At 49.9% G+C, this 25,053-nt stretch overlaps 1 protein-coding gene across 1 annotated transcript; it reads right to left on the reverse strand.

Moving 5' to 3' along the window:
* Positions 1–552: 552 nt before the first annotated feature.
* On the reverse strand, positions 553–23,968 carry LOC144487205 (protein tweety homolog 1-like). The gene is made up of 9 exons (XM_078205260.1): positions 23,885–23,968; positions 20,926–21,021; positions 19,890–19,962; positions 17,466–17,541; positions 16,232–16,287; positions 9,499–9,591; positions 2,706–2,798; positions 2,022–2,167; positions 553–1,157 (listed from the first exon to the last, which is right to left on the reverse strand). Exons 2-9 carry the CDS (start codon positions 21,006–21,008, stop codon positions 971–973), a joined length of 807 nt encoding a protein of 268 aa, XP_078061386.1. The 5' UTR covers positions 21,009–21,021; positions 23,885–23,968; the 3' UTR covers positions 553–970.
* Positions 23,969–25,053: the final 1,085 nt, after the last annotated feature.

Raw genomic sequence — 25,053 nt, forward strand, 5'->3', positions numbered from 1 at the left:
ACTGTCAGAGGGTCAGTACTGAGGGAGTGCTGCACTGTCAGAGGGTCAGTACTGAGGGAGTGCCGCACTGTCAGAGGGTCAGTACTGAGGGAGTGCTGCACTGTCAGAGGGTCAGTACTGAGGGAGTGCTGCACTGTCAGAGGGTCAGTACTGAGGGAGTGCCGCACTGTCAGAGGGTCAGTACTGAGGGAGTGCCGCACTGTCGGAGGGACAGTACTGAGGGAGTGCCGCACTGTCAGAGGGTCAGTACTGAGGGAGTGCCGCACAGTCAGAGGGACAGTACTGAGGGAGTGCCGCACTGTCAGAGGGTCAGTACTGAGGGAGTGCCGCACTGTCAGAGGGTCAGTGCTCCTTATCTCAGAGGTAAACTGTCCAACGGCAGTATATCTTTCATTAGCTGAGTCCAGTGAAACAATTCACAGTATTCCAGGAGTTATTACAATGAGGCTTGCGATGTGGAAATGAGTTTATTCTGGCTGTTATTTAGCGTGATGTGGAGATGCCGGCGTTGGACTGGGGTAAACACTGTAAGAAGTTTAGCAACACCAGGTTAAAGTCCAACAGGTTTATTTGGTAGCAAAAGCCACACAAGCTTTCGGAGCTGCAAGCCCCTTCTTCAGGTGAGTGGGAATTCTGTTCACAAACAGATAGCGTGTCAGTGTGGGGAGATTGGTGAGACTCTGGCTGTGGATTTTGACACCGGAATAAATGATGAATTGGGACACCTCGATTCCACACGGTGTGAACTGCTGCACAATCCGAATCTCTCCATCTCCTTCTCAGTGCTGTCGCCATGGGCGTGTCATAGCTGACCTTTGACCTCCACAGCAGCAGCTTGGTGCTTTGACCTGAAGCCAGGCAATGGCAATTACCCCTCCTACCTCATCCACAGTCCCACCGACTCCCAAGTCCCCCTGATCCTCCATCCCCCTGAACTCTCTCCCCCGCTGCCGTCCCTTGGTGGAGGGAGTCACATGTAATGGGCGATGTGGGTACTGGAGATGGGTGGAGCACTGGCCTGGGCACTACCCTGCCCAGCAAAGCTGCTGGCATAGGCGTAGAATGCGGGCATAGCCGGTCTGGCAAGGTGGCGGGGTCTCCGACACTCGGGGCTGAAGGGGTCCTCGTCCTCCTCGATGTCCCTCAGATTGGGCGGCCTACACAATTGGGGCGGGAGAGGGGGGCGGGAGGGATGGATGGAGCAGGTGAAGTGAGAGAGGGGATGGAGAAAGGAGGAGATGGAGAGAAGGTTAAAAGCGGAGGAAGATGTCAGTGGACAGAAAATACAAAATCCTCAACACCCAGTCCCTCACCCAACCCTCGCTCATCAAACACTCCCTCAACACTGGGCTGCTCAGTAACCTGCCCTCACTATCGCCTCCCTCATGGTGTCCACACTCACAGGCCGGAATTTTACCAGCACGCCGGCCCTGATCCCGGGGGAGGGCGAGGCTCAGAGAACGGCATTCTCTGTTGGCCTCGGGTGGGATTGTACGAACCTCGGGCGGACCTGCCGGTAAAAGTGCGCCCGTAGTGTCCACACTCACAACCCCCTGCCTCTCATCACCATTTCACACTTTCCTTCACCCCTCACCCCTCTCAGGCATCCCTTTCTCACTCTCACCCCCTCTCCATCTCCTCCCATTCCATCCCCTTTCACTCCCTCCACCCTCATTCTGTCTTGCCGCACTCCCTCCCTCCCCCTCACTCACCTTCTTCACTCCTCCTCACTCCCCCCGCTGACTCCCTCCCATCTTACCCATTCGTCTCTCACTCCCTGTTCTCTTAACTCCACCCCCGCACTCCCGATCTCTCCCACTCTCCCTCTCACAGCTTGCCCTGAAACCAGCCCCTCATTCCCTCGCCTTTCACCCCTTCCCTCACCCACTCTACCTTCCTCACTCCGCCTAACCTTCTCGGCTCTCACTCTCTTCCCCCATTCCCTCTCTGCACTCATCAATTTCTCTCACTCACACCCTCCTTTCCTCCCGATTCTGGAACGCTCCAGGTGTTGAACTCACCTGTCGTGTTTGAGTTTCTGCCAGATTCGGGGCAAGGTGTATACGGTGGAGCAGTACGAGAGGAGAGTCAGGAAGGAGAAGACGCACAGATAGAGAGTTCCCTCCATTGCATTGTAACAAATTCCTCTTAAAACCTCCACATAATGCTGCACAGGAACAGGAAGAAACAGAGCGGAAAGCGATTAGAGTCGAGGTGTTCCACTCCCCACTCATCTTCTCCCCGTCTCCCTCAATCCCCACCCTCTCCCCGTCTCCCTCAATCCCCACCCTCTCCCCGTCTCCCTCAATCCCCACCCTCTCCCCGTCTCCCTCAATCCCCACCATCTCCCCGTCTCCCTCAATCCCCACCCTCTCCCCGTCTCCCTCAATCCCCACCCTCTCCCCGTCTCCCTCAATCCCCACCCTCTCCCCGTCTCCCTCAATCCCCACCCTTTCCCCGTCTCCCTCAATCCCCACCCTCTCCCCATCTCCCTCAATCCCCACCCTCTCCCCGTCTCCCTCAATCCCCACCCTCTCCCCGTCTCCCTCAATCCCCACCCTCTCCCCGTCTCCCTCAATCCCCACCCTCTCCCCGTCTCCCTCAATCCCCCACCCTCTCCCCCGTCTCCCTCAATCCCCACCCTCTCCCTGTCTCCCTCAATCCCCCACCCTCTCCCCGTCTCCCTCACTCCACCACCTACCCACCTTATTGAAACCTCGACAGTGGATCAAGGCTGTGAGGTGATGGAAGATTTGCTCGGTCGTATTCAGGGTCTGCTGGGTTGCGTGCAGACTGGTCTGTGACAGAGTGGAGAGACACACTGGGTCAGAGCAGAATGGAACAGGAGTCAGGGGGAGCTGAGCTCAAGGCATTCGGTGGGATCAGAATCTTCTCTCACTCTATCCTCATCTCAGTTGCTTGCTGCTTACCCCAACTTGAATGCCCATCACACATGCGACATACAGCACGGTAGCACATTGGTAGCACTACTGCTTCACAGCTCCAGGGACCTGGGTTCGATTCCCGGCTTGGGTCACTGCCTGTGTGGAGTTTGCACATTCTCCTCGTGTCTGCGTGGGTTTCCTCCGGGTGCTCCGGTTTCCTCCCACGGTCCAAAGATGTGCAGGTCAGGTGGATTGGCCGTGCTAAAAATTGCCCTTAGTGTCCTGAGATGCGTAGGTTAGAGGGATTAGTGGGTAAATATGTAGGGATATGGGGGTAGGGCCTGGGTGGGATTGTGGTCGGTGCGGACTCGATGGGCCGAATGACCTCTTTCTGTACTGTAGGGTTTCTATGATTTCTATGATACGTATATACAAATTCGGAGCAGAAGTAGTTCATTGGGTCCATCAAGCCTGCTCCACCATTCATAAGATCATGACTGATCTGATTGTAACCCCAACCCCATATTACTGCCTCCCCCGTCCCCCCGTTAACATTTCACCCCATCACTTATCAAGAATCTACCTAACTCTGCCTTGAGGATATTTGATAAGGTACCGCACAAAAGGATCCTTAATAAATAAGAACCCGTGGTGCTGGGGGTAGTATATTAGCATGGATAGAGATTGACTAAGACATACAAAAGGGTCCAGAGGGGCAATTGTTTCACACAGAGGGTGGTGAGTGTCTGGAACAAGCTGCCAGAGGTAGTAGTAGAAGCTGATACAATTTGACTTTTAAAAAGCATTCAGACAATTACATGAGTAAGATGGGTATAGAGGGATATGGGCCAAACGCGGGCAACTGGGATTAGCTTAGTGATTAAAAAAATGGATGGCATAGACAAGTTGGGCCAAAGGACCAAACCTCTAATACTCTATGATAGAAGATAGAGAGTTGGAATAAGAAGGCCATTTTCAGAATAGCAACCTGTAACTAGTGGAGTGCCACAGGGATCAGTGCTGGGACCACAATTATTTACAATATATTTTCATGACTTGGGAAATGGCAAGTTTGTGGATGACACAAAGAGTCTCCAGAGGGATAAAGATAGGTTAAGTACGTGGGCAAAATCTTGGCAGATGGAGCAAGAAAGTGTGAATTCATGCACTTTGGTAGGAAGAATAAAGGAGCTGAATATTATTTCTATGGAGAAAGACTGCAGAAAGTTCCGGCACTGAGGGATTTGGGGATCCTCGTGCATCAATCACAAAAAGCTAGCGTGCAAGTTCAGCAGATCATCAGAGAAGTCAGTGCAATGTTGGCCTTTATTCCAAAGGGAATAGAGCGGGCACGGTGGCACAGTGGTTAGCACTGCTGCCTCACAGCACCAGGGACCCAGGTTCAATTCCAGCTCGGGTCACTGTCTGTGTGGAATTTACACATTCCTCCCCTGTCTACGTGGGTTTCCTCCAGGTGCTCCGGTTTCCTCCCAAACTCCAAAGAACATAAGAACTAGGAGAAGGAGTAGGCCATCTGGCCCCTCGAGCCTGCTCCGCCATTCAATAAGATCATGGCTGATCTTTTTGTGGACTCAGCTCCACTTACCCACCCGCTCACCATAACGCTTAATTCCTTTACTGTTCTAAAATTTATCTATCCTTGCCTTAAAAACATTCAATGAGGTAGCCTCAATTGCTTCACTGGGCAGGGAATTCCACAGATTCACAACCCTTTGTGTGAAGAAGTTCTTCCTCAACTCAGTCCTAAATCTGCTTCCCCTTATTTTGAGGCAATGCCCCCGAGTTCTTATTACACCTGCCAGTGGAAACAACTTCCCTGCTTCTATCTTATCTATTCCCTTCATAATCTTGTATGTTTCTACAAGATCTCCCCTCATTCTTCTGAATTCCAATGAGTATAGCCCCAGTCTACTCTGTCTCTCCTTATAAGCCAACCCTATCAACTCCGGAATCAAACTCGTGAATCTCCTCTGCACCCCCTCCAGTGCCAGTATATCCTTTCTCAAGTAAGGAGACCAAAACTGTACACAGTACTCCAGGTGTGGCCTCACCAGCACCTTATACAGCTGCAACATAATCTCGCTGTTTTTAAACTCCATCCCTCTAGCAATGAAAGACAAAATTCCATTTGCCTTCTTAATTACCTGCTGTATCTGCAGATCAACTCCTTGAGATTCCTGCACAAGGACACCCAGCTCCCTCTGCACAGCAGCATGCTGCAATTTTTTACCATTTAAATAATAGTCCATTTTGCTGTTATTCCTACCAAAATGGATGACCTCACATTTACCAACATTGTACTCCATCTGCCAGACCCTCGCCCATTCACTTAGATTATCTATATCTCTTTGCAGACTTTCAGCGTCCTCTGCACACTTTGTTCTTCCACCCATCTTAGTGTTATCTGCGAATTTTGACACAGTACACTTGGTCCCCAAATCCAAATCATCTATGTAAATCGTAAACAATTGCGGTCCCAACATGGATCCCTGAGGCACACCACTAGTCACTGATCGCCAACCAGAAAAACACCCATTTACCCCCACTCTTTGCTTTCTGTTAGTTAACCAATCCTCTATCCATGCTAATACATTACACGTAACAGTGTGCACTTTCATCTTACGTAGCAGTCTTTGGTGCGGCACCTTGTCAAATGCCTTCTGGAAATCCAGATACACCACATCCACAGGTTCCCCATTGTCCACTGCACATGTAATGTTCTCAAAGAATTCCACCAAATTAGTCAAACATGACCTGCCCTTCATGAACCCATGCTGCGTCTTACCAATGGGACAATTTATATCCAGATGTCTCGCTATTTCTTCCTTGATGATTGATTCAAGCATTTTCCCTACTAGAAGTTAAGCTAACCGTACTATAGTTACCCGCCTTTTGTCTACATCCTTTTTTAAGCAGTGGCGTCACATTTGCTGTTTTCCAATCTGCGGGAACCACCCCAGAGTCCAGCAAATTTTGGTAAACTACCATGAGTGCATTTGCTATTTCTCCCACCATCTCTTTTAGTACCCTGGGATGCATTCCATCAGGACGAGGAGACTTGTCTACCTTTAGCCCCATTAACTTGCCCAACACTACCTCTTTCGTGATAATGATAGTTTTTAGGTTCTCACCTGCCATAGCCTTCCTGTCATCAATTTTTGGCAAGTTATTTGTTTCTTCCACTGTGAAGACCCTATACAAAATACCTGTTCAATGCCTCAGCCATTTTCTCATTTCCAGTTATTACATCCCCCTTCTCGTCCTCTAAAGGACCAGTGTTTACTTTAACCACTCTTTTTCATTTTATACATTTGCAGAAACTTTTGCTATCTGTTTTTATATTCTGAGCTAGTTTACTCTCATAATCCATCTTACCTTTCTTTATAGCTTTTTTCGTGGCTTTCTGCTGACCTTTAAAGATTTCCCAATCCTCTCGGTTCCCACTAATCTTTGCCACTTTGTATGCATTTTCTTTCAATTTGATACCCTCCTTTATTTCCTTAGATATCCATGGCTGATTATCTCTTTTTCTACAGTCCTTCCTTATCACTGGTATATACTTTTGCTGAGCACTGTGAAAGATTGCTTTGAAAATCCTCCACTATTCCTCAGTTGTCCCACCATAAAGTTTTTGCTCCCAATCTACCTTAGCCAACTCCTCCCTCATCATAAGAAGAAAAAGAAGAACATAAGAACATAAGAAGTAGGAGCAGGAGTAGGCCATCTAGCCCCTTGAGCCTGCCCTGCCATTCAATAAGATCATGGCTGATCTGAAGTGGATCAGTTCCACTTACCCGCCTGATCCCTATAACCCATAAAAACATCCCTTTATAGTCCCCTTTGTTTAAGCACAAGACACTGGTATTGGATTTTACCTTCTCACGCTCTATCTGTATTTTAAATTCAACCATACTGTGATCGCTTCTTCCAAGGATCCCGAACTACAAGGTCATTAATTATTCCCGCCTCATTACACAGGATCAGATCTGGGATAGTTTGCTCCCTTGTAGATTCCATTACATACTGTTCAAAGAAGCTATCGAGGATACATTCTATGAACTCCTCCTCAAGGCTGCCTTGACCGATCTGGTTTGACCAATTGATATGTAGATTAAACTCCCCCATAATAATTGCTGTACCAGTTTTACATGCATCAGTTATTTCTTTGTTTATTTCTCGCCCCACCATCATGTCATTATTTGGTGGCCTATGGACTACACCTATCGGTGACTTTTTCTCCTTACTATTTCTAATTTCCACCCAAATGGATTCAACCTTTTTTTTCCATAGGACCTATATCATCTCTCACTACCTCCCTGATATCATCCTTAAATATCAGAGCTACATCACCTCCCTTATCTTCCTGTCAGTCCCTCCGAGCAGTCTGATACCCCTGGATATTCAACTCCCAGTCGTGACCATCCTGCAACCATGTCTCTGTAATGGCCACCAAATCATACTCGTTCGCAATGATTTGTGCCGTCAACTCATTTACCTTGTTTCGAATGCTATGAGCATTCAGATAAAGTGCCCTTATGCTTGTTTTTGCACCTTCTTTTTGAATTCTAACACTTCCATTAATAACATCTCCTGAGTTCTCCTTCCTTTTAACTTTTTTCCTGAGTTTTGATGTAGTTGGAACCTTCTCCCCACATTTTGTCCTTGCTCCCTCCTTCTCGGACTCCTTACATAGGTTCCCATCCCCCTGGCATATTAGTTTAAACCCTCCCCAACCGCTTTAGGAAACATTCCCCCGAGGACATCGGTCCCAGTCCTGCCCAGGTCTAACCCGTCCAATTTGTACAGGTCCCACCTCCTCCAGAACCGGTCCCAGTGCCCCAGGAATCTGAAACCCTCCCCCTGACACCATCATTTCAGCCACGCATTTATCCGATATATCCTCTCATTTCTACTCTGACTGGCACGTGGCACCAGTAGTAATCCTGAGCTCACTACCTTTGAGGTCCGATTTCTTAATTTTCTTCCTGGCTCCCTGTATTCTGCTTTTAGGACCTCATCCCTTTTTTTACCTATGTCACTTGTACCAATGTGTACTACGACCACTGGCTGTTTGCCTTCCCCTTCCGAATATCCTGCAGCCGCTCCGAGACATCCTTGACCCGAGCACCAGGGAGGCAACATACCATTCTGGAGTCTTGTTTGCGGCCACAGATATACCTGTCTATTCCCCTTACAATTGAATCCCCTATAACTATTGCACTGGCATACTTTTTACCCCTCCCCTCTGCAGCAGAACCAACCGTGGTGCAACGAGTTTGGCTGCTGCTGCTTTCCCTAGAGAGGTCATTCCCTCAACACCATCCAAAGCGGTGTATCTGTTTTGCAGGGGAATGGCCATAGGAGATTCCTGCACTACCTGCCTATCTCTCTTGCTCTGCCTGGTGGTCACCCATTCTCTTCCGGGGGGGTGGGAGGGAGGATGTGCGGATTAGGTGGATTGGCCATGCTAAATTGACCCTTAGTGTCAGGGGATTAGCAGGGTAAATATGTGGGGTTAGGGGAATAGGGCCTGGGTGGGACTGTGGTCGGTACAGACGCGATGGGCTGCATGACCTTCTTCTGCACTGTAGGATTCTATGATTCTATAAAACGATGGAGGGAACAAAAACAGAAAACGCTGGAAAATTTCAGCAGGTCTGACAGCATCTGTGGAGGGAGAATAGAGCCAACATTTCGAGTTTATGGGTCATCCAGACTCAAAACGTTGGCTCTATTCTCTCTCTCCACAGAGGCTGTCAGACCTGCTGAGATTTTCCAGCATTTTCTGTTTGTGTTTCAGATTCCAGCATCCGCTGTATTTTGCCTTTATAAAAATTGGGGAGTTTTGCTGAATCTATACAAGGCACTAATTAGACCGCGCCTGGAATAGTGTGAACAGTTTTAGTCCCCTTATCTAAGGAAAGGTATACTGGCATTGGCGGTAGTCCAGAGAAGGTTCACTTGGTCAATCCCGGATAGGGCAGGATTTTCTTATGAGGACAGGCTGAGTAGGTAGGACCTGTACTCACTGGAGTTCAGAAGAATGAGAGGATACCTTATTGAGACATATCAGATTCTCGGGGTGTGGGGGGGGGGGGGGGGGGAGATTGACTGTGTACATGCTTTGGGGTTCTTCCCCCCCCCCCCACTTGTGGGAGAGTCTGGGACCAGAGGGATGTAATCTCAGAGTAAGGGAGTGGCCCATTAAAAACAGAGACAAGGAGGAATTTCTTCTCTCAGAGCGGGAGGGTGATTCATTCTCTGTGGAATTCTCCCTCCATTGCCCCATCCCCCCTCCCCTAGAGAGCAGTAGGGGCTGTGGCTCATTGAATATTAGACAGGTTACTGATTGACAATGGGGTCAAGGGTTATGGAGGCAAAATAAGCAGGAACGTTGGGTTGAGGTTCCAGTCAGATCGGCCGTCATCTTATGGAATGAGGGAGCAGGATCGAAGGGCCGAGTGGCCTACTCCTCCTCCTAATGTTCTTGTGATCTATGCACACCCACACTGCCATGTTCAGTTAACCTCCACAACCCAAGTCCCCACCCTCTTTGTCCTCAGTGCCATCATCCCCCATCTCGGTACATTACCTGTGCTGATGGGAACTCTGCAATGGCTCCTCTCTCCAGACTATGGATCTGAGAATGGATGGTGCTCATCGCCCTATGAGAGAGGGTCAAACTCTGTGAAGAGAGACCGAGAGGGAGAGTTACAGAGATATCTACCTCCGAAAGTGAAGCGCTCGCTCAGAACTGGCATCAGGGGAAATGTTGGCCTGGATTATGGAGCTCAAATCCTGGAGTATATACATCTACCTCCGACAGTGCAGCGCTCCCTCAGTACTGGCACTAGAGGGAGCATTGGCCTGTATTATGGAGCTCAAGTCCTAAAGTATATACATTTACCTTCAACAGTGCAGCACTCCCTCAGTACTGACACTAGAGGGAGCATTGGCCTGTATTATGGAGCTCAAGTCCGAGAGTATATACATCTACCTCCGACAGTGCAGCGCTCCCTCAGTACTGACACCGTGGTAGGGGTGTCTGCCTCACTGCAAGCCAAGGTGGTTTGATTGAAAGAAGTCTCACAGCACCAGGTTAAAGTCCAACAGGTTTATTTGATTCACAGGCTTTCGGAGCTCTGTGCTCTGAAAGCTTGTGCTGCTAAATAAACCTGTTGGACTTTAACCTGGTGTTGTGAGACTTCTTACTCTGCCCACCCCAGTCCAACACCGGCATCTCCACATCATGGTTTGATTGTTCCAGATCATAGGAAGATTTACTGAGAGGACAGTGAAGGTATTTATGCTTTGAGACATCAGCAGATGTCTCTGACCTGACAAAGAGTAGATTTTGAGTCTCCCAAAGTTCCAGAAAGGTGTCGTTGGCATCAAGCTGTGAACAGTTTGAAACGATCCATTTATTTCAAAGATGAAAGGTCAAGAATAGCTAATTAGCATTTCCCCTGGATGCTGGGTTAGTGTGCTTCACGTTACCATGGGGAAATGGGCAGGGAAGGCCATCTTTGAGATCGGGTTACAGGCTTCCCTACAAAACAATGACTATCCCGGACACGCAGAAGGGTCGGGTGGTCGGCTGAGGGGAAGAGGCTGCCCCGGCTCTGTGGCCTGCCACAGCCGGATGCAGGAGGAAGATGGTCTCGCGTTGGAGGGACGCACCCTGCAACCTTCTCGGGATTCCAGGAGATTTATCCTGGCATAGCCAGAGGGGAGGAGTCATTGGACCAGGAGTTACTGCTGGCAGTGCATTGAAGGAACTCTCCAGAAATGAAGGAAAACATTTGGAGATGATGCTCGAGGTTACTCCTTGGTGATGAGGGCAGACGGGAACCGAGTGGAAGTTGGGGACAAATATGGACTGTGATTCTGTGAAATGTGTGATGTGTAATTGATAACAAGGGGCATGTTCCTCTCTGCAGTTCAATCTATAAGTTGTGTACAGAATGAAAGTGACATTTAGTCATCGATGCTTTTTGTCATTTGTTGCAATAAGTGTCTGAAAGCATGAAATCTTAGTGTGGCATTATTTTAGAGAGTAACTGGGAGGACACATCTCTGTTCAAAAGTTAGCTGTGCACAGAGATCCTTAACGTTGAGAGAAAGAGACAGTGGAAGAGAAAGGGGGAGAGGAGAGAGAGAGCGATAACATGCAAAGGAGGAGAGTAAGGAGAAGTGCGAGAGAAGAAGAAAAGGGAGAGGGAGAATTGAGTGAGAGAGGGAGAGAGAGAGAGAGAAAAATGGGGGGCATAGGGGCAGAGTGCGTGAACGAGAGAGAAAAGGGGGCAGTGGAGTAGAGTGATGGACAGATAAAGAGGGAGAAAGAGAAGGATAGAGGGAAGGAAGTACAGAGGAGATGAGTAGGGTGAAAAGGAGAGAGAGTGAAAGTGGGACAGAAGGAGAGAGAAAGTCAGGCAGTCAGAGAAAGCCGGGGGGGGCGGGGGGGGGGGGGGGGGGGGGGGTGGGGAGGAGGAGGAGGAGGAGGAGGAGGAGGAGGAGGAGGGAGAGCAATAGAGAGAAGCGGGTGAGGGGGAGAATGAGGAAGAAGAGAAAAGAGAGAGAGAGAGAGAAGGAGAGAAGGGGAGATGGTGAGAATGAGGGAGCGAGTATGGGGGGGGGGGGGTGGAGGAAGAGATAAAGAGTTAGAGAGACAGAGAGAGAGAGTTAGAGAGACAGAGAGAGAGAGCAAGAGACAGAGAGAGAAAGCCAGGGAGAGAGAGAGCGTGAGGGAGAGAGAGAGGTGAGAGAGAGAGAGAGAGAATGAGGGAGGCAAGGAAGGTTGTTGTTTTTTTTCCCAAAACTATAAAGGAAATGGCAGGTGTGAGAGAGGGGCCAGTTCGCTGCATTCGGTGTGGGATGTGGGAGTTCCTGGAGACGACTTGCCTCCCGGAGGTCCATATCTGTGCCAGATGCATGGAACTGCAACTCCTGAGGGACCGTGTAAGGGAGCTGGAGCTGCGGCTCGATAACCTCAGTTTAGTCAGGGAAAATGAGAAAATAATAGATAGAAGTTGTAAGCAGGTAGTCACACCAGGGCCTCAGAAGGAAGACAAGTGGGTCACAGTTAGGAAGGGTAAAAGTCAGAAGGGTGATGTACCAGAAAGTACCCCAGTGGCAGTCTCCCATAATAGTAAGGGCTGGGCAACAGATGGGAGAGGGGAAGGGAGTGAGCAGTCTGTGGAGGGATCCCCTGTGGTTGCCCTCCAAAATAGGTATATTGTTTTGGATTCTGTGCAGGGGGGATGACCCTCCAGGGGTAAGCCACGAGGACCAGATCGCCTGCACGGAGACAGGCTCAGAGGTCCGGAAGGGAAAGAAGGGGTTTAGGAGAGCGATAGTGGTGGGGGACGCAATGGTTAGGGGCATGGACAAGCGGTTCTGCGGGCGCGAACGAGACTCCAGGATGGTAGGCTGCCTCCCTGGTGCCGGGGTACTGGATGTCTCCGAGGGGGTAGGAAGCATATTAAAAAGGGAAGGTAATCAAACAGATGTAATTGTACACATTGGTGAAAATGACGTAGATAGAAAGAGCAGGGGGGTCATACGAGAGCAATTCAGGGAGATGGGTGCTTGGCTAAAAAATAAGGCCTCCAGGGTAGCAATCTCTGGACTGCTCCTGGTGCCTAGTGCTAGTGAGGCCAGGAGCAGGGAGATTCTACAATTGAACACGTGGTTAAAGGACTGGTGCAAGAGTGAGGGTTTCAAATTCATAGATCATTGGGAAGTCTTCAAGAGAGGATGGCACCTGTACGGAAAGGATGGGTTACACCTTAACTGGAAGGGCTCAAATATCCTGGCTGGGAGTTTTGCAAGAGTGTTTCGGCAGGGTTTAAACTAGTGTGGCAGGGGGATGGGGATCAAAACAGTATGTCAGTAAGTACTGAGGCTGGGGTCGAGCTGGGGGCCAGGGCAAGGCTAGCTAAGAAGAAGAGCATTCTGGAGCAGGATGACCTGAGTGGGCCTGGAGGTCTGGAGTGCATCTGCTTCAGTGCAAGGAGCGTAACGGGTAAGACAGACGAACTTAGGGCCTTAATGCTTACGCGGAACTTGGATGTGGTTGCGGTGACGGAGACTTGGTTAAAAGAAGGATAGGACCGGCAGCTGAATATTCCGGGGTATAAGTGTTTTAGGCGAGATAGGGGAGGGGCTAAAAAACGTGGGGGAGTAGCGATATTAGTTAGGGATATTACAACGGTGCAGAGGGTGGACAATTTAGAGGGGTCATGTAATGAGTCGCTGTGGGTGGAGCTCAGAAACAGGAAAGGTGCAATCACTGTGCTGGGGGTATACTACAGGCCACCCAACAGCCCACAGGAAGTGAAGGAACGGATATGTCAGGAGATTCTGGATATGTGCAGAAAAAATAGGGTTGTTGTAGTGGGAGACTTCCATTTCCCTGGTATAGACTGGAATGTGCTTAGGGCTGGGGGTCTGGACGGGGAGGAATTTATAAAATGCGTACTGGAAAGTTCTTTGGAACAGTATGTAGATAGCCCAACTCGAGAGGGGGCTATACTGGATCTAGTTCTGGAAAATGAGCCCGGTCAGGTCGTCAATGTTTCGGTAGGGGAACATGTGGCAAATAGTGACCACAACTCTGTTAACTTTAGGATAGTAATGGACAAGGACGAGTGTTGTCCTCAGGGTAGGGTGCTAAATTGGGGGAAGGCTAACTATAGCCGGATTAGGCAGGAATTGGTGGCCGTTGATTGGGAGGGGCTGTTCGGGGGTAAGTCCACATCTGGCATGTGGGAGTCTTTTAAAGGAACAGTTGATAAGGCTGCAGGACAGGCATGTGCCTGTAAAAAGGAAGGATAGGAAAGGTAGGATTCGAGAGCCGTGGATAGCCAGGGAAATTGAAAATCTGATCAAAAAGAAAAGAGAGGCGTATGTTAAGTCCAGGCAACTGAAAACAGATGCAGCTCTGGAGGAATACAGAGAGAGTACCTGTACAGGGCATTGGTGAGGCCGCAGCTGGAATACTGTGTGCAGTATTGGTCCCCTTATATGAGGAAGGATATATTGGCATTGGAGGGAGTGCAGAGAAGGTTCACCAGGTTGATACCGGAGATGAGGGGTTTGGATTATGAGGAGAGGCTGAGGAGATTGGGTTTGTACTCGTTGGAGTTTAGAAGGATGAGGGGGGATCTTATGGAGACTTATAAGATAATGCGGGGGCTGGATAGGGTGGAGGCGGAGAGGTTCTTTCCACTTAGTAAGGAAGTTAAAACTGGAGGACACAGCCTCAAAATAAAGGGGGGTCGGTTTAAGACAGAGTTGAGGAGGAACTTCTTCTCCCAGAGGGTGGTGAATCTCTGGAATTCTCTGCCCACTGAGGTGGTGGAGGCTACCTCGCTGAATATGTTTAAAGCGCGGATGGATGGATTCCTGATCGGTAAGGGAATTAAGGGTTATGGGGATCAGGCGGGTAAGTGGTACTGATCCAAGTCAGATCAGCCATGATCTTATTGAATGGCGGGGCAGGCTCGAGGGGCTAGATGGCCTACTCCTGCTCCTATTTCTTATGTTCTTATGTTCTTAGTAGGAAAGAACTCAAACGGGGAGTTCGAAGGGCAAAAGGAAGTCACAAAATGTTCTTGGCAGACAGGCTTAAGGAGAATCCTAAGGCATTTTATTCATATGTTAGGAACAAAAGAGTTGTCAGGGAAAAAGTCGGACCTCTCGGGGACAAAGGAGGGGAATTATGCTGAGAACCCAAGGGAATAGGGGAGATCCTAAATGAATACTTTGCATCGGTATTCACAAGGGAGAGGGACTTGTTGACTGGGAGTGTCACAGAGGGAGGTGTTGACCCGTTAGAGAGAATCTCCATTACAAGGGAGGAAGTGTTAGGTTTTTTAGGTAACATTAAAATTGACAAATCCCCAGGGCCTGATGGCATCTATCCTCGACTGCTCAGGGAGACAAGAGATGTAATTGCTGGGCCTCTGACCAAAATCTTTGTCTCTTCATTGGACACAGGTGAGGTCCCTGAGGATTGGAGGATAGCGAATGTGGTACCGTTATTTAAGAAGGGTAGCAGGGATAACCCGAGTTATTATAGGCCAGTGAGCTTGACGTCCGTGATAGGGAAGTTATTGGAGAGGACTCTTAGAGACAGGATGTATGTGCATTTAGAACGGAACAATCTCATTAGTGACAGACAGCATGGTTTTGTAAGAGGGAGGTCGTGCCTTACAAATTTGGTGGAGTTTTTTGAGGAAGTGACAAAAACGATTGACGAAGGAAGGGCCGTGGATGTCGTCTATATGGATTTCAGTAAGGCATTTGACAAAGTCCCTCATGGCAGGTTGGTTAAGAAGGTTAAGGCTCATGGGACACAAGGAGAGGTGGCTAGATGGGTAGAGAACTGGCTTGGCCACAGGAGACAGAGGGTAGCGGCCGATGGGTCTTTTTCCGACTGGAGGTCTGTAACCAGTGGTGTTCCGCAGGGCTCTGTACTGGGACCTCTGCTATTTGTGATATATATAGAAATGATTTGGAAGAAGGTGTAACTGGTGTTATCAGCAAGTTTGCGGATGACACGAAGATGGCTGGACTTGCGGATAGCGATGAACATTGTCGGACAATACAGCAGGATATAGATAGGCTGGAAAATTGGGCGGAGAAATGGCAGATGGAATTTAATCCAGATAAATGCGAAGTGATGCATTTTGGAAGAACTAATGTAGGGGGGAGTTATACAATAAATGCCAGAGCCATCAAGAGTATAGAAACACAGAGGGACCTAGGTGTGCAAGTCCACAAATCCTTGAAGGTGGCTGCACAGGTGGAGAAGGTGGTGAAGAAGGCATATGGTATGCTTGCCTTTATAGGATGGGGTATAGAGTATAAAAGCTGGAGTCTGATGTTGCAGCTGTATAGAACGCTGGGTCGGCCACATTTGGAGTATTGCGTCCAGTTCTGGTCGCCACACTACCAGAAGGACGTGGAGGCTTTAGGGTGAGGTGGGGGGGGGGGGGCAGGGTGGGAGGGGTGGGGGGGGGCTGAGAGAGCGTGAGGGACACAGAGAGAGAAAGTGAGAGAGAGAGAAAAAGAGAAGGAGGGTTTGTGAAAGTGAGAGAAAGAGAGAGAAATGAAGATGGTCACAGAGGGAAAGTACAATGGAAGCAGAGAATGAGGATTAAGAGGGGAGTGAGAGAGATCGGAAGAAAGCCTGTCGGAGGGAGAGATGAATAGCGATTATGTGACAGAGAATGAGTAAGAGATAGAGTGAAGGGGGAAGGAGCAAAATGTGAGAAATAATATGAGACGATGATAGTTAAAGAAGGAGCTGTGAGACTCACCTGGTGGAATGGGTTGAGGCTCCCATCATCACAGGTTAAATAGTAACTGAGTAAATCTGGGAGAGAGCAAAGCTTAATCACCAAGAGTAAAGCTTCCGCTACACTGTCCCCATCAAACACTCCCAGGACAGGTACAGCACGGGGTTAAATACAGAGAAAAGCTCTCTCTACACTGTCCCCATCAAACACTCCCAGGACAGATACAGCATGGGGTTAGATACAGGGTAAAGCTCCCTCTACACTGTCCCCATCAAACACTCCCAGGCCAGGTACCGCACGGGGTTAGATACAGAGTAAAGCTCCCTCCACACTGTCCCCATCAAACACTCCCAGGACAGGTACCGCACGGGGTTAGATACAGAGTAAAGCTCCCGTTACACTGTCCCCATCAAACACTCCCAGGACAGATACAGCACGGGGTTAGATACAGAGAAAAGCTCCCGTTACACTGTTCCCATCAAACATTCCCAGGACAGATACAGCACAGGGTTAGATACAGAGTAAAGCTCCCTCTACACTGTTCCCAGCAAACATTCCCAGGACAGATACAGCACAGGGTTAGATACAGAGTAAAGCTCCCTCTACACTGTTCCCATCAAACATTCCCAGGACAGGTACAGCACGGGGTTAGATACAGAGTGAAGCTCCCTCTACACTGTCCCCCATCAAACATTCCCAGACAGATACAGCACGGGGTTAGACACAGAGTAAAGCTCCCTCTACACTGTCCCCATCAAACACTCCCAGGACAGGTACAGCATGGGGTTAGATACAGAGTAAAGCTCCCTCTACACTGTTCCCAGCAAACATTCCCAGGACAGATACGGCACAGGGTTAGATACAGAGTGAAGCTCCCTCTACACTGTCCCCATCAAACACTCCCAGGACAGGTACAGCACGGGGTTAGATACAGAGTAAAGCTCCCTCTACACTGTTCCCATCAAACATTCCCAGGACAGGTACAGCACGGGGTTAGAGACAGAGTGAAGGTGGGGATTGATGGTTTTCGATGAGCCTTTGCTTTCTTTCTTTGGATGGTTCCAGGCGTTTTCCTCGTTTCTGTCTCCCTCTCACACTTTCTCTCACTCGGTCCCCTCCCATTTCTTCTCAGTCTCCCTCGCTCTGCCTCAGTCTATCTCTCTCAGTCCCTCTCTCTGTATCAGTGACCCTCGCTATCTCCCTTTCTCTCTCTATGTCATGTTCCCTCCCCTTCTCCCGAGTCCTGCGTTCTTACCTGCACTGAGTCCCAGTTCAGGCTGGGTTATGTTGATAATGGAGGAATCCGGGTCGATGCAGAAATCACCAAGCGCCTTTCGTTAAAACAGAACACACCAGCAAATCAGGACATTCACTCCAAATCTAATCATAGAACCCACCCCTCTCAACAACCGACACAAAGCCCAACCCCCCCCTTAAATAATCCCCACCACCCCTTAACAAATCTCCACCCCCCTTCCCCAATCCCCATCCCCAATCACGAACACGGTTATCCCAAACCTACTGTCAGAGGGTCAGTACTGAGGGAGTGCCGCACTGTCAGAGGGTCAGTAGTGAGGGAGTGCTGCACTGTCAGAGGGTCAGTACTGAGGGAGTGCCGCACTGTCAGAGGGTCAGTACTGAGGGAGTGCCGCACTGTCAGAGGGTCAGTACTGAGGGAGTGCCGCACTGTCAGAGGGTCAGTACTGAGGGAGTGCTGCACAGTCAGTGGATCAGTAGTGAGAGAGTGCCGCACTGTCAGAGGGTCAGTTCTGAGGGAGTGCCGCAGTGTCAGAGGGTCAGTGCTGAGGGAGTGCTGCACTGTCAGAAGGTCAGTACTGAGGGAGTGCTGCACTGTCAGAAGGTCAGTAATAAGGGAGTGCTGCACTGTCAGAGGATCAGTAGTGAGAGAGTGCCGCACTGTCAGAGGGTCAGTTCTGAGGGAGTGCCGCACTGTCAGAGGTTCAGTGCTGAGGGAGTGCTGCACTGTCAGAGGGTCAGTAGTGAGAGAGTGCCGCACTGTCAGAGGGTCAGTGCTGAGAGAGTGCTGCACTGTCAGAGGGTCAGTACGGAGGGAGTGCCGCACTGTCAGAGGGTCAGCACTGAGGGAGTGCTGCACTGTCAGAGGGTCAGTACTGAAGGAGTGCCGCACTGTCAGAGGGTCAGTACTGAGGGAGTGCTGCACTGTCAGAGGGTCAGTACTGAGGGAGTACCGCACTGTCAGGGGGTCAGTAATGACGAAGTGCTGCACCGTCAGAGGGTCAGTACTAAGTGAGTGCCGCACTGTCTGAGGATCAGTAGTGAGAGAGTGCCGCACTGTCAGAGGGTCAGTTCTGAGGGAGTGCTGCACTGTCAGAGGGTCAGTAGTGAGAGAGTGCCGCACTGTCAGAGGGTCAGTACTGAGTGAGTGCTGCACTGTCAGAGGGTCAGTGCTGGGGGAGTGCCGCACTGTCAGAGGGTTAGTACTGAGGGAGTGCCGCACTGTCAGAGGGTCAGTAGTGAGAGAGTGCCGCACTGTCAGAGGGTCAGTACTGAGTGAGTGCTGCACTGTCAGAGGGTCAGTGCTGGGGGAGTGCCGCACTGTCAGAGGGTCAGTACTGAGGGAGTGCCGCACTGTCAGAGGGTCAGTACTGAGGGAGTGCTGCACTGTCAGAGGGTCAGTACTGAGGGAGTGCTGCACTGTCAGAGGGTCAGTACTGAGGGAGTGCTGCACTGTCAGAGGGTCAGTACTGAGGGAGTGCTGCACTGTCAGAGGGTCAGTACTGAGGGAGTGCCGCACTGTCAGAGGGTCAGTACTGAGGGAGTGCTGCACTGTCAGAGGGTCAGTACTGAGGGAGTGCTGCACTGTCAGAGGGTCAGTACTGAGGGAGTGCTGCACTGTCAGAGGGTCAGTACTGAGGGAGTGCTGCACTGTCAGAGGGTCAGTACTGAGGGTGTGCCGCACTGTCATAGTGTCGTACTGAGAGTGTGCTTCACTGTCAGAGTCAGTACTGAGAGTGTGCTTCACTGTCAGAGGGTCAGTACTGAGGGAGTGCCGCACTGTCAGAGGGTCAGTACTGAGGGAGTGCTGCACTGTCAGAGGGTCAGTACTGAGGGAGTGCTGCACTGTCAGAGGGTCAGTACTGAGGGAGTGCCGCACTGTCAGAGGGTCAGTACTGAGGGAGTGCTGCACTGTCAGAGGGTCAGTACTGAGGGAGTGCTGCACTGTCAGAGGGTCAGTACTGAGGGAGTGCTGCACTGTCAGAGGGTCAGTACTGAGGGAGTGCTGCACTGTCAGAGGGTCAGTACTGAGGGTGTGCCGCACTGTCATAGTGTCGTACTGAGAGTGTGCTTCACTGTCAGAGAGTCAGTACTGAGAGTGTGCTTCACTGTCAGAGGGTCAGTACTGAGGGAGTGCCGCACTGTCAGAGGGTCAGTACTGAGAGTGTGCTTCACTGTCAGAGGGTCAGTCGTGAGAGAGTATTGGATTTAGAGTTGCTCATTTTGTGGTATATTGCTGTGTTTAAATTAGCGATTAGGTTTCCTGAATAAACACATTGAGTGCATTTCACAGATACTGCATCGGCTGACAAACTCTCAGAGACTCGCCCTTTACTACATTCAGCTGCTTCCCCTTGTTGGGGTCAGTCAATGGTGCTCTGCCACCCCGTGTCCCTCCTGCTACTCCCCCGCAGCCACTTACCAGCACTGCCACACTCTCCACACCCAGAGACAGCCAGCTCACTATCAGCCCCAGCATGGATAACGCTGTGAGTCTGTACAAGAGACAGGAAATGCAGGGTTCACATCAAACACAGAATAGCACTGGCATGAAGAACAGAGGGAGAGAGACAGAGATATAGACAAGAGTGACAAAGAGAGGGAGCGAGAGGGACAGATAGAGAATGATGGAGACAGAGTGAGTGAGACAGAGATAAAGGGACAGAGACTGAAGGTGTGTAAGAGTGAGAGAGAGGAGAGGGACAGAGTGAGAGATTTGAAGACAAAATGAGAGAGTGAGACAGAGAGAGAAAGAAAGACAGGGAGAGAGAGAGAGGAAGAGACAAGGATAGACAAATACAGGTGTGAGAGAATGAAGACAAAGAGAGAGTGAGACAGAGAGAGAGCGACAGAGCAAGATGAGACAAAGAGACAGAGGGATAGAGAGACAATGAGAGAGAGAGACAGAGAAACGGAGAGAGAGGCAGACAGAGACACACAGAAAGAGTTGGAAAGAGAGACAGAAAGAGTGTGACAGAAAGATAGAGACAGAGAGAGAGAGAGAGAGAGAGACAGAGGAAAACAAAAAGTGAGAAAGATGGAGACAAAGAGACAGAGAGAGGGAAACAGAGAGGGAAACAGAGCGATAGAGAGAAACGGAGAGAGGGAGAGAAACGGAGAGAGGGAGAGAAACGGAGCGAGGGAGAGAAACGGAGAGAGGGAGAGAAACGGAGAGAGGGAGAGAAACGGAGAGAGGGAGAGAAACGGAGAGAGGGAGAGAAACGGAGAGAGGGAGAGAAACGGAGAGAGGGAGAGAAACGGAGAGAGGGAGAGAAGGAGAGAAAGAGAGAGCAAGTTAGAGAGAAACAAAGAGAGAAAGAGAGAGAGGCAGAGTGACAGAGTGACAGAGAAAATGAGGAAGAGAGATTGAGGGAGGTAGAGAGAGAAAGAGAATGTGATAGCGTGGGAGAGAGTGAGAGAGTGAGACAGAGTGATTGGTCTATCATCTGGATACTTACCCAATCAGCAGCCAGTTCCCCTGTCTCAGCAGTCCCAGGAAAACCAGAAGGCAGATTAACACATCCAGGAGAATGAGCAGCATATAGGCAAGCCACCTGCAGAGAGAGAGAGAGCGGTAGCGTGAGAGAGGGATGAACACATCTAGGAGAATGAGCAGCATATAGGCAAGCCACCTGCAGAGAGGGAGAGAGAGAGAGAGAGATAGCGTGGGAGAGAGAGTGTGTGTCAGTGTGGGAGAGAGAGAGATAATGTGATAGTGTGGGAGAAAGGGATTTAGAGAGTGTGTCAGGATGGGAGTGAGTGAAAGAGAGTGTGTGTCAGTGTGGGAGAGAGTGAGAGAGAGAATGTGATAGCATGGGAGAGAGGGAGAGATGCGGCATGGTGGCACAATGGTTAGCACTGCTGCCTCACAGAGCCAGGGACCCGGGTTCAATTCTGACCTCGACTCACTGTCTGTGTGGAGTTTGCACATTCTCCTGTGTGGGTTTCCTCCGGGTGCTCTGGTTTCCTCCCACACTCCAAAGATATGCGGGTTAGGTGCATTGGCCTTGCTAAATTAACCCTTAATGTCCCAGGATGCGTGGGTTAGAGGGATTAGTGGGGTACATATGTGGGGTTATGGGGATAGGGCCTGGGTGGGATTGTTGTCGGTGCAGACTCGATGGGCCGAATGGCCTCTTTCTGCACTGTAGGGATTCTATGAGAGAGCTTAACACATCCAGGAGAAGAGAGATGGGGAGAAGAGAGTGAGAGATCTAGTGCGCGAGATAGAAAGAGACAGAATGTATTAGCATGGGAGAGCGGGGGAAACGGAAAGATGGGGAGAAGAGCTAGAAAACAGGATAGTGATAGCGATAGTCAGTGAGAGACAATATGTAATCAAGTGGGAGAGAAGGAGGAAGAGAGGGGGGGGGAGAGAGAGACAGGGGGAGGCGGGGGGGGGGGGGGGGGGAGGGTGGAAAGAGAGAGAGAGAGACAGAATACAATTGTAGAAGGTGCAACACCTGCCCTTTCACCTCCTCCCTGCTCACCATCCCTGGGGCCCAACACGTCTTTCAGGTGAAGCAGCACTTCACATGCACCTCCTTCAATCTGGTCTATTGCATTCACTGCTCCCAATGCGGTCTACTCTACATTGGAGAGACTGAACACAGACTGCATGACTGCTTTGCTGAACACCTTCGGTCTGTCCGCAAGCAGGATCCAAAACTTCCTGTCACTTGCCACTTCAACGGCACCCTGTTCTCCTGCACACATGTCCACTCTTGGCCTTTTGTAATGTTCAAGCGAACCCCAACGCAAACTGCGGGAACAGCACCTCATCCTCTGATTGGGCACTTCTGGACTGAACATTGAGTTCAACAACTTCAGAGCATGAACTCTCCCCACCACCTTCACCCCATTTCCATTTATTTTATTTCATTTCATCTTTTCATTACATTCATCCATTTTATCACCTTTCATTCTTACTTCTATTTTTCCACCTCTCCAATTTTGTTCTCCATCTTGCCTCCAAATAGCCCCACTTGTGGGCAACTGCCACATTCCTCAGGCAGTCCTTTAACAATCTGTACCTCTGTTCTGCCATTCACACATTCTGACCACTTAATGGACACTTTTAGCACCTCTCTCAGCCTTCATCATCATCACCATTCACATTCCCTTTGTCCAATTACAATTGGAAAATCTAGAACTAGGAGTCACTGTTTAAAAATAAGGGGCGGCCCATTTCAGGTGGAGATGAGATGAATTGTTTTCACTCAGAAGTTCCAGAGTCTCTGGAACTGTCTTCCTCAAAAAGTAGTGGGAGCAGAGACTTTGAATATTCTTAAGACAGAGCAGGATAGATTCTCGATTAGCAAGGGGGTGAAAGTTTATCGAGGGTCGGCAGGAATGTGGGGTTGGGATTACAATCAGATCAGCCACAATCGTATTGAATGGCGGAGCAGGTTCGAGGGGCTGAGTGGCCTACTCCTGCTCCTAATTCCTAAAGAACAAAGAACAGTACAGCACAGGAAGCAGGCCCTTCGGCCCTCCAAGCCTGTGCCGCTCCTTGGTCCAACTGGACCAATCGTTTGTATCCCTCCATTCCCAGGCTGCTCATGTGACTATCCAGGTAAGTCTTAAACGATGTCAGCGTGCCTGCCTCCACCACCCTACTTGGCAGCGCATTCCAGGCCCCCACCACCCTCTGTGTAAAAAACATCCCTCTGATATCTGAGTTATACTTCGCCCCTCTCACCTTGAGCCCGTGACCCCTCGTGATCATCACCTCCGACCTGGGAAAAAGCTTCCCACTGTTCACCCTATCTATACCCTTCATAATCTTGTACAGCTCTATTAGATCTCCCCTCATTCTCCGTCTTTCCAGGGAGAACAACCCCAGTTTACCCAATCTCTCCTCATAGCTAAGACCCTCCATACCAGGCAACATCCTGGTAAACCTTCTCTGCACTCTCTCTAACGCCTCCACGTCCTTCTGGTAATGTGGCGACCAGAACTGGACGCAGTACTCCAAATGTGGCCTAACCAGCGTTCTATACAGCTGCATCATCAGACTCCAGCTTTTATACTCTATACCCCATCCTATAAAGGCAAGCATGCCATATGCCTTCTTCACCACCTTCTCCACCTGTGTTGCCACCTTCAAGGATTTGTGGACTTGCATACCTAGGTCCCTCTGTGTTTCTATACTCCTGATGACTCTGCCATTTATTGTATAACTCCTCCCTACATTATTTCTTCCAAAATGCATCACTTTTCATATGAGAGAGAGACGGAGAGAAAGAGAGCCAGAGAGAGAAAGTCAGATAGAGAGAGTGAGACAGAAATGCGTGGAAAGAGAGAGAGAGAATGAGGGAGCACAACAAGTTAAAAAAAGGGAGAAACAATAAAAGATAAAGAAAGAGCGAGACAGAGGATGAGATACTATACATTTTACTTAACCCTGTGCTGTACCTGTCCTGGGAGTGTTTGATGGGGACTGTGCAGAGGGAATGTTTGAGCTTTGTTCTGTACCTAACCCTGTGTCTGTCCTTGATTATGTGTGCGTGCGCATGTGCGTTCGTGCGCGTACATGTGCGTGTTTGCACGTATGTCTGTGTGTGTGTGTGCGTGCGTGCTAGTGCATGTGCACTGTGTGTGTGTGCATGTGTATGTATGTGCAGTTGTGTATGTTTGAGTATGAAGGTGGGATGCAAACTATCCTTTTTCTTGTTTTAGTAAAAGGGCTTCACTGCTGGATTATTTTAATTAGAGTTTCTCCCACACCCGGATACATTATTCACTGGGGACTGCGGGACACATTTCTGAAGGTGCCTGTGACTGAGGCCACCTCATATTGAGGGCTTTCAGGTCTGTCATCCCCTCACTAAGATTCCACTGTCAGTCTCCGTATCCCCTCTACCGAACCTTGCCAAATTTGATAGGACTGAAATAGCTCACGATCTCCAACCTCTGTTGTCAAGAGAGGAGGGCCCCAGTTTGTCAATCCATTCCTGATACCTATACTTCTGATATCATCAGGGCGGCATGGTGGCTTAGTGGTTAGCACTGCTGTCTCACAGCTTCAGGGACCGGATTCGATTCCCGGCTCGGGTCACTGTCTGTGTGGAATTTGCATGTTCTCCCCGTGTCTGCGTGGGCTTCCTCCGGGTGCTCCAGTTTCCTCCTACAGTCAAGGATGTGCAGGTTAGGTGGATTGGCCATGGTAAATTGCCCCTCAGTGTACAAGGGGCATGTATGTAAGGGGCATTAGCTGGGTTGATATGTGGGGTTATGGGGATAGGGCCAGGGTAGAATGCTCTGGCAGAGAGTTGGCGCAGGCTCGATGGGCCGAATGGTCTGCTCCTGCACTGTTGGGTTTCAATGCTGATCCTTGTAAATCCCCTCCGCACCCTCGCTTTTTCCCTGATACGTTTTGTATGATGTGGTGACCAGGGGTTATTTCCCCCATGTTTATTTGCCCCCAGCTATTTGTCTGCCACATTGCCGCTGATCTTCGGGCAGCTCACCTCACCTGTGGTCCTCGGCGTGTCTCCCCCTCTGGGCCAGCTCCAGCAGATCGAGCCTCAGGCCCCTCCAGAAGGCCAAGCGGCCCAGAAGTGAGAGCAGGGACTCGGCCTGAC

Source organism: Mustelus asterias, unplaced genomic scaffold (genome assembly GCF_964213995.1).
Source record: "Mustelus asterias unplaced genomic scaffold, sMusAst1.hap1.1 HAP1_SCAFFOLD_644, whole genome shotgun sequence".
Lineage (NCBI taxonomy): Eukaryota > Metazoa > Chordata > Chondrichthyes > Carcharhiniformes > Triakidae > Mustelus > Mustelus asterias.

Coding starts and splice junctions, on each gene's coding strand:
- LOC144487205 (XM_078205260.1), bottom strand. CDS start 21,008: ATGCTGCTCATTCTCCTGGATGTGTTAATCTGCCTTCTGGTTTTCCTG. Junction 19,963..20,925: donor GGGAACTGGCTGCTGATTGG/GTAAGTATCCAG, acceptor TCTCTTGTACAG/ACTCACAGCGTTATCCATGC. Junction 9,592..16,231: donor GCCTCAACCCATTCCACCAG/GTGAGTCTCACA, acceptor CTCTCTTCACAG/AGTTTGACCCTCTCTCATAG.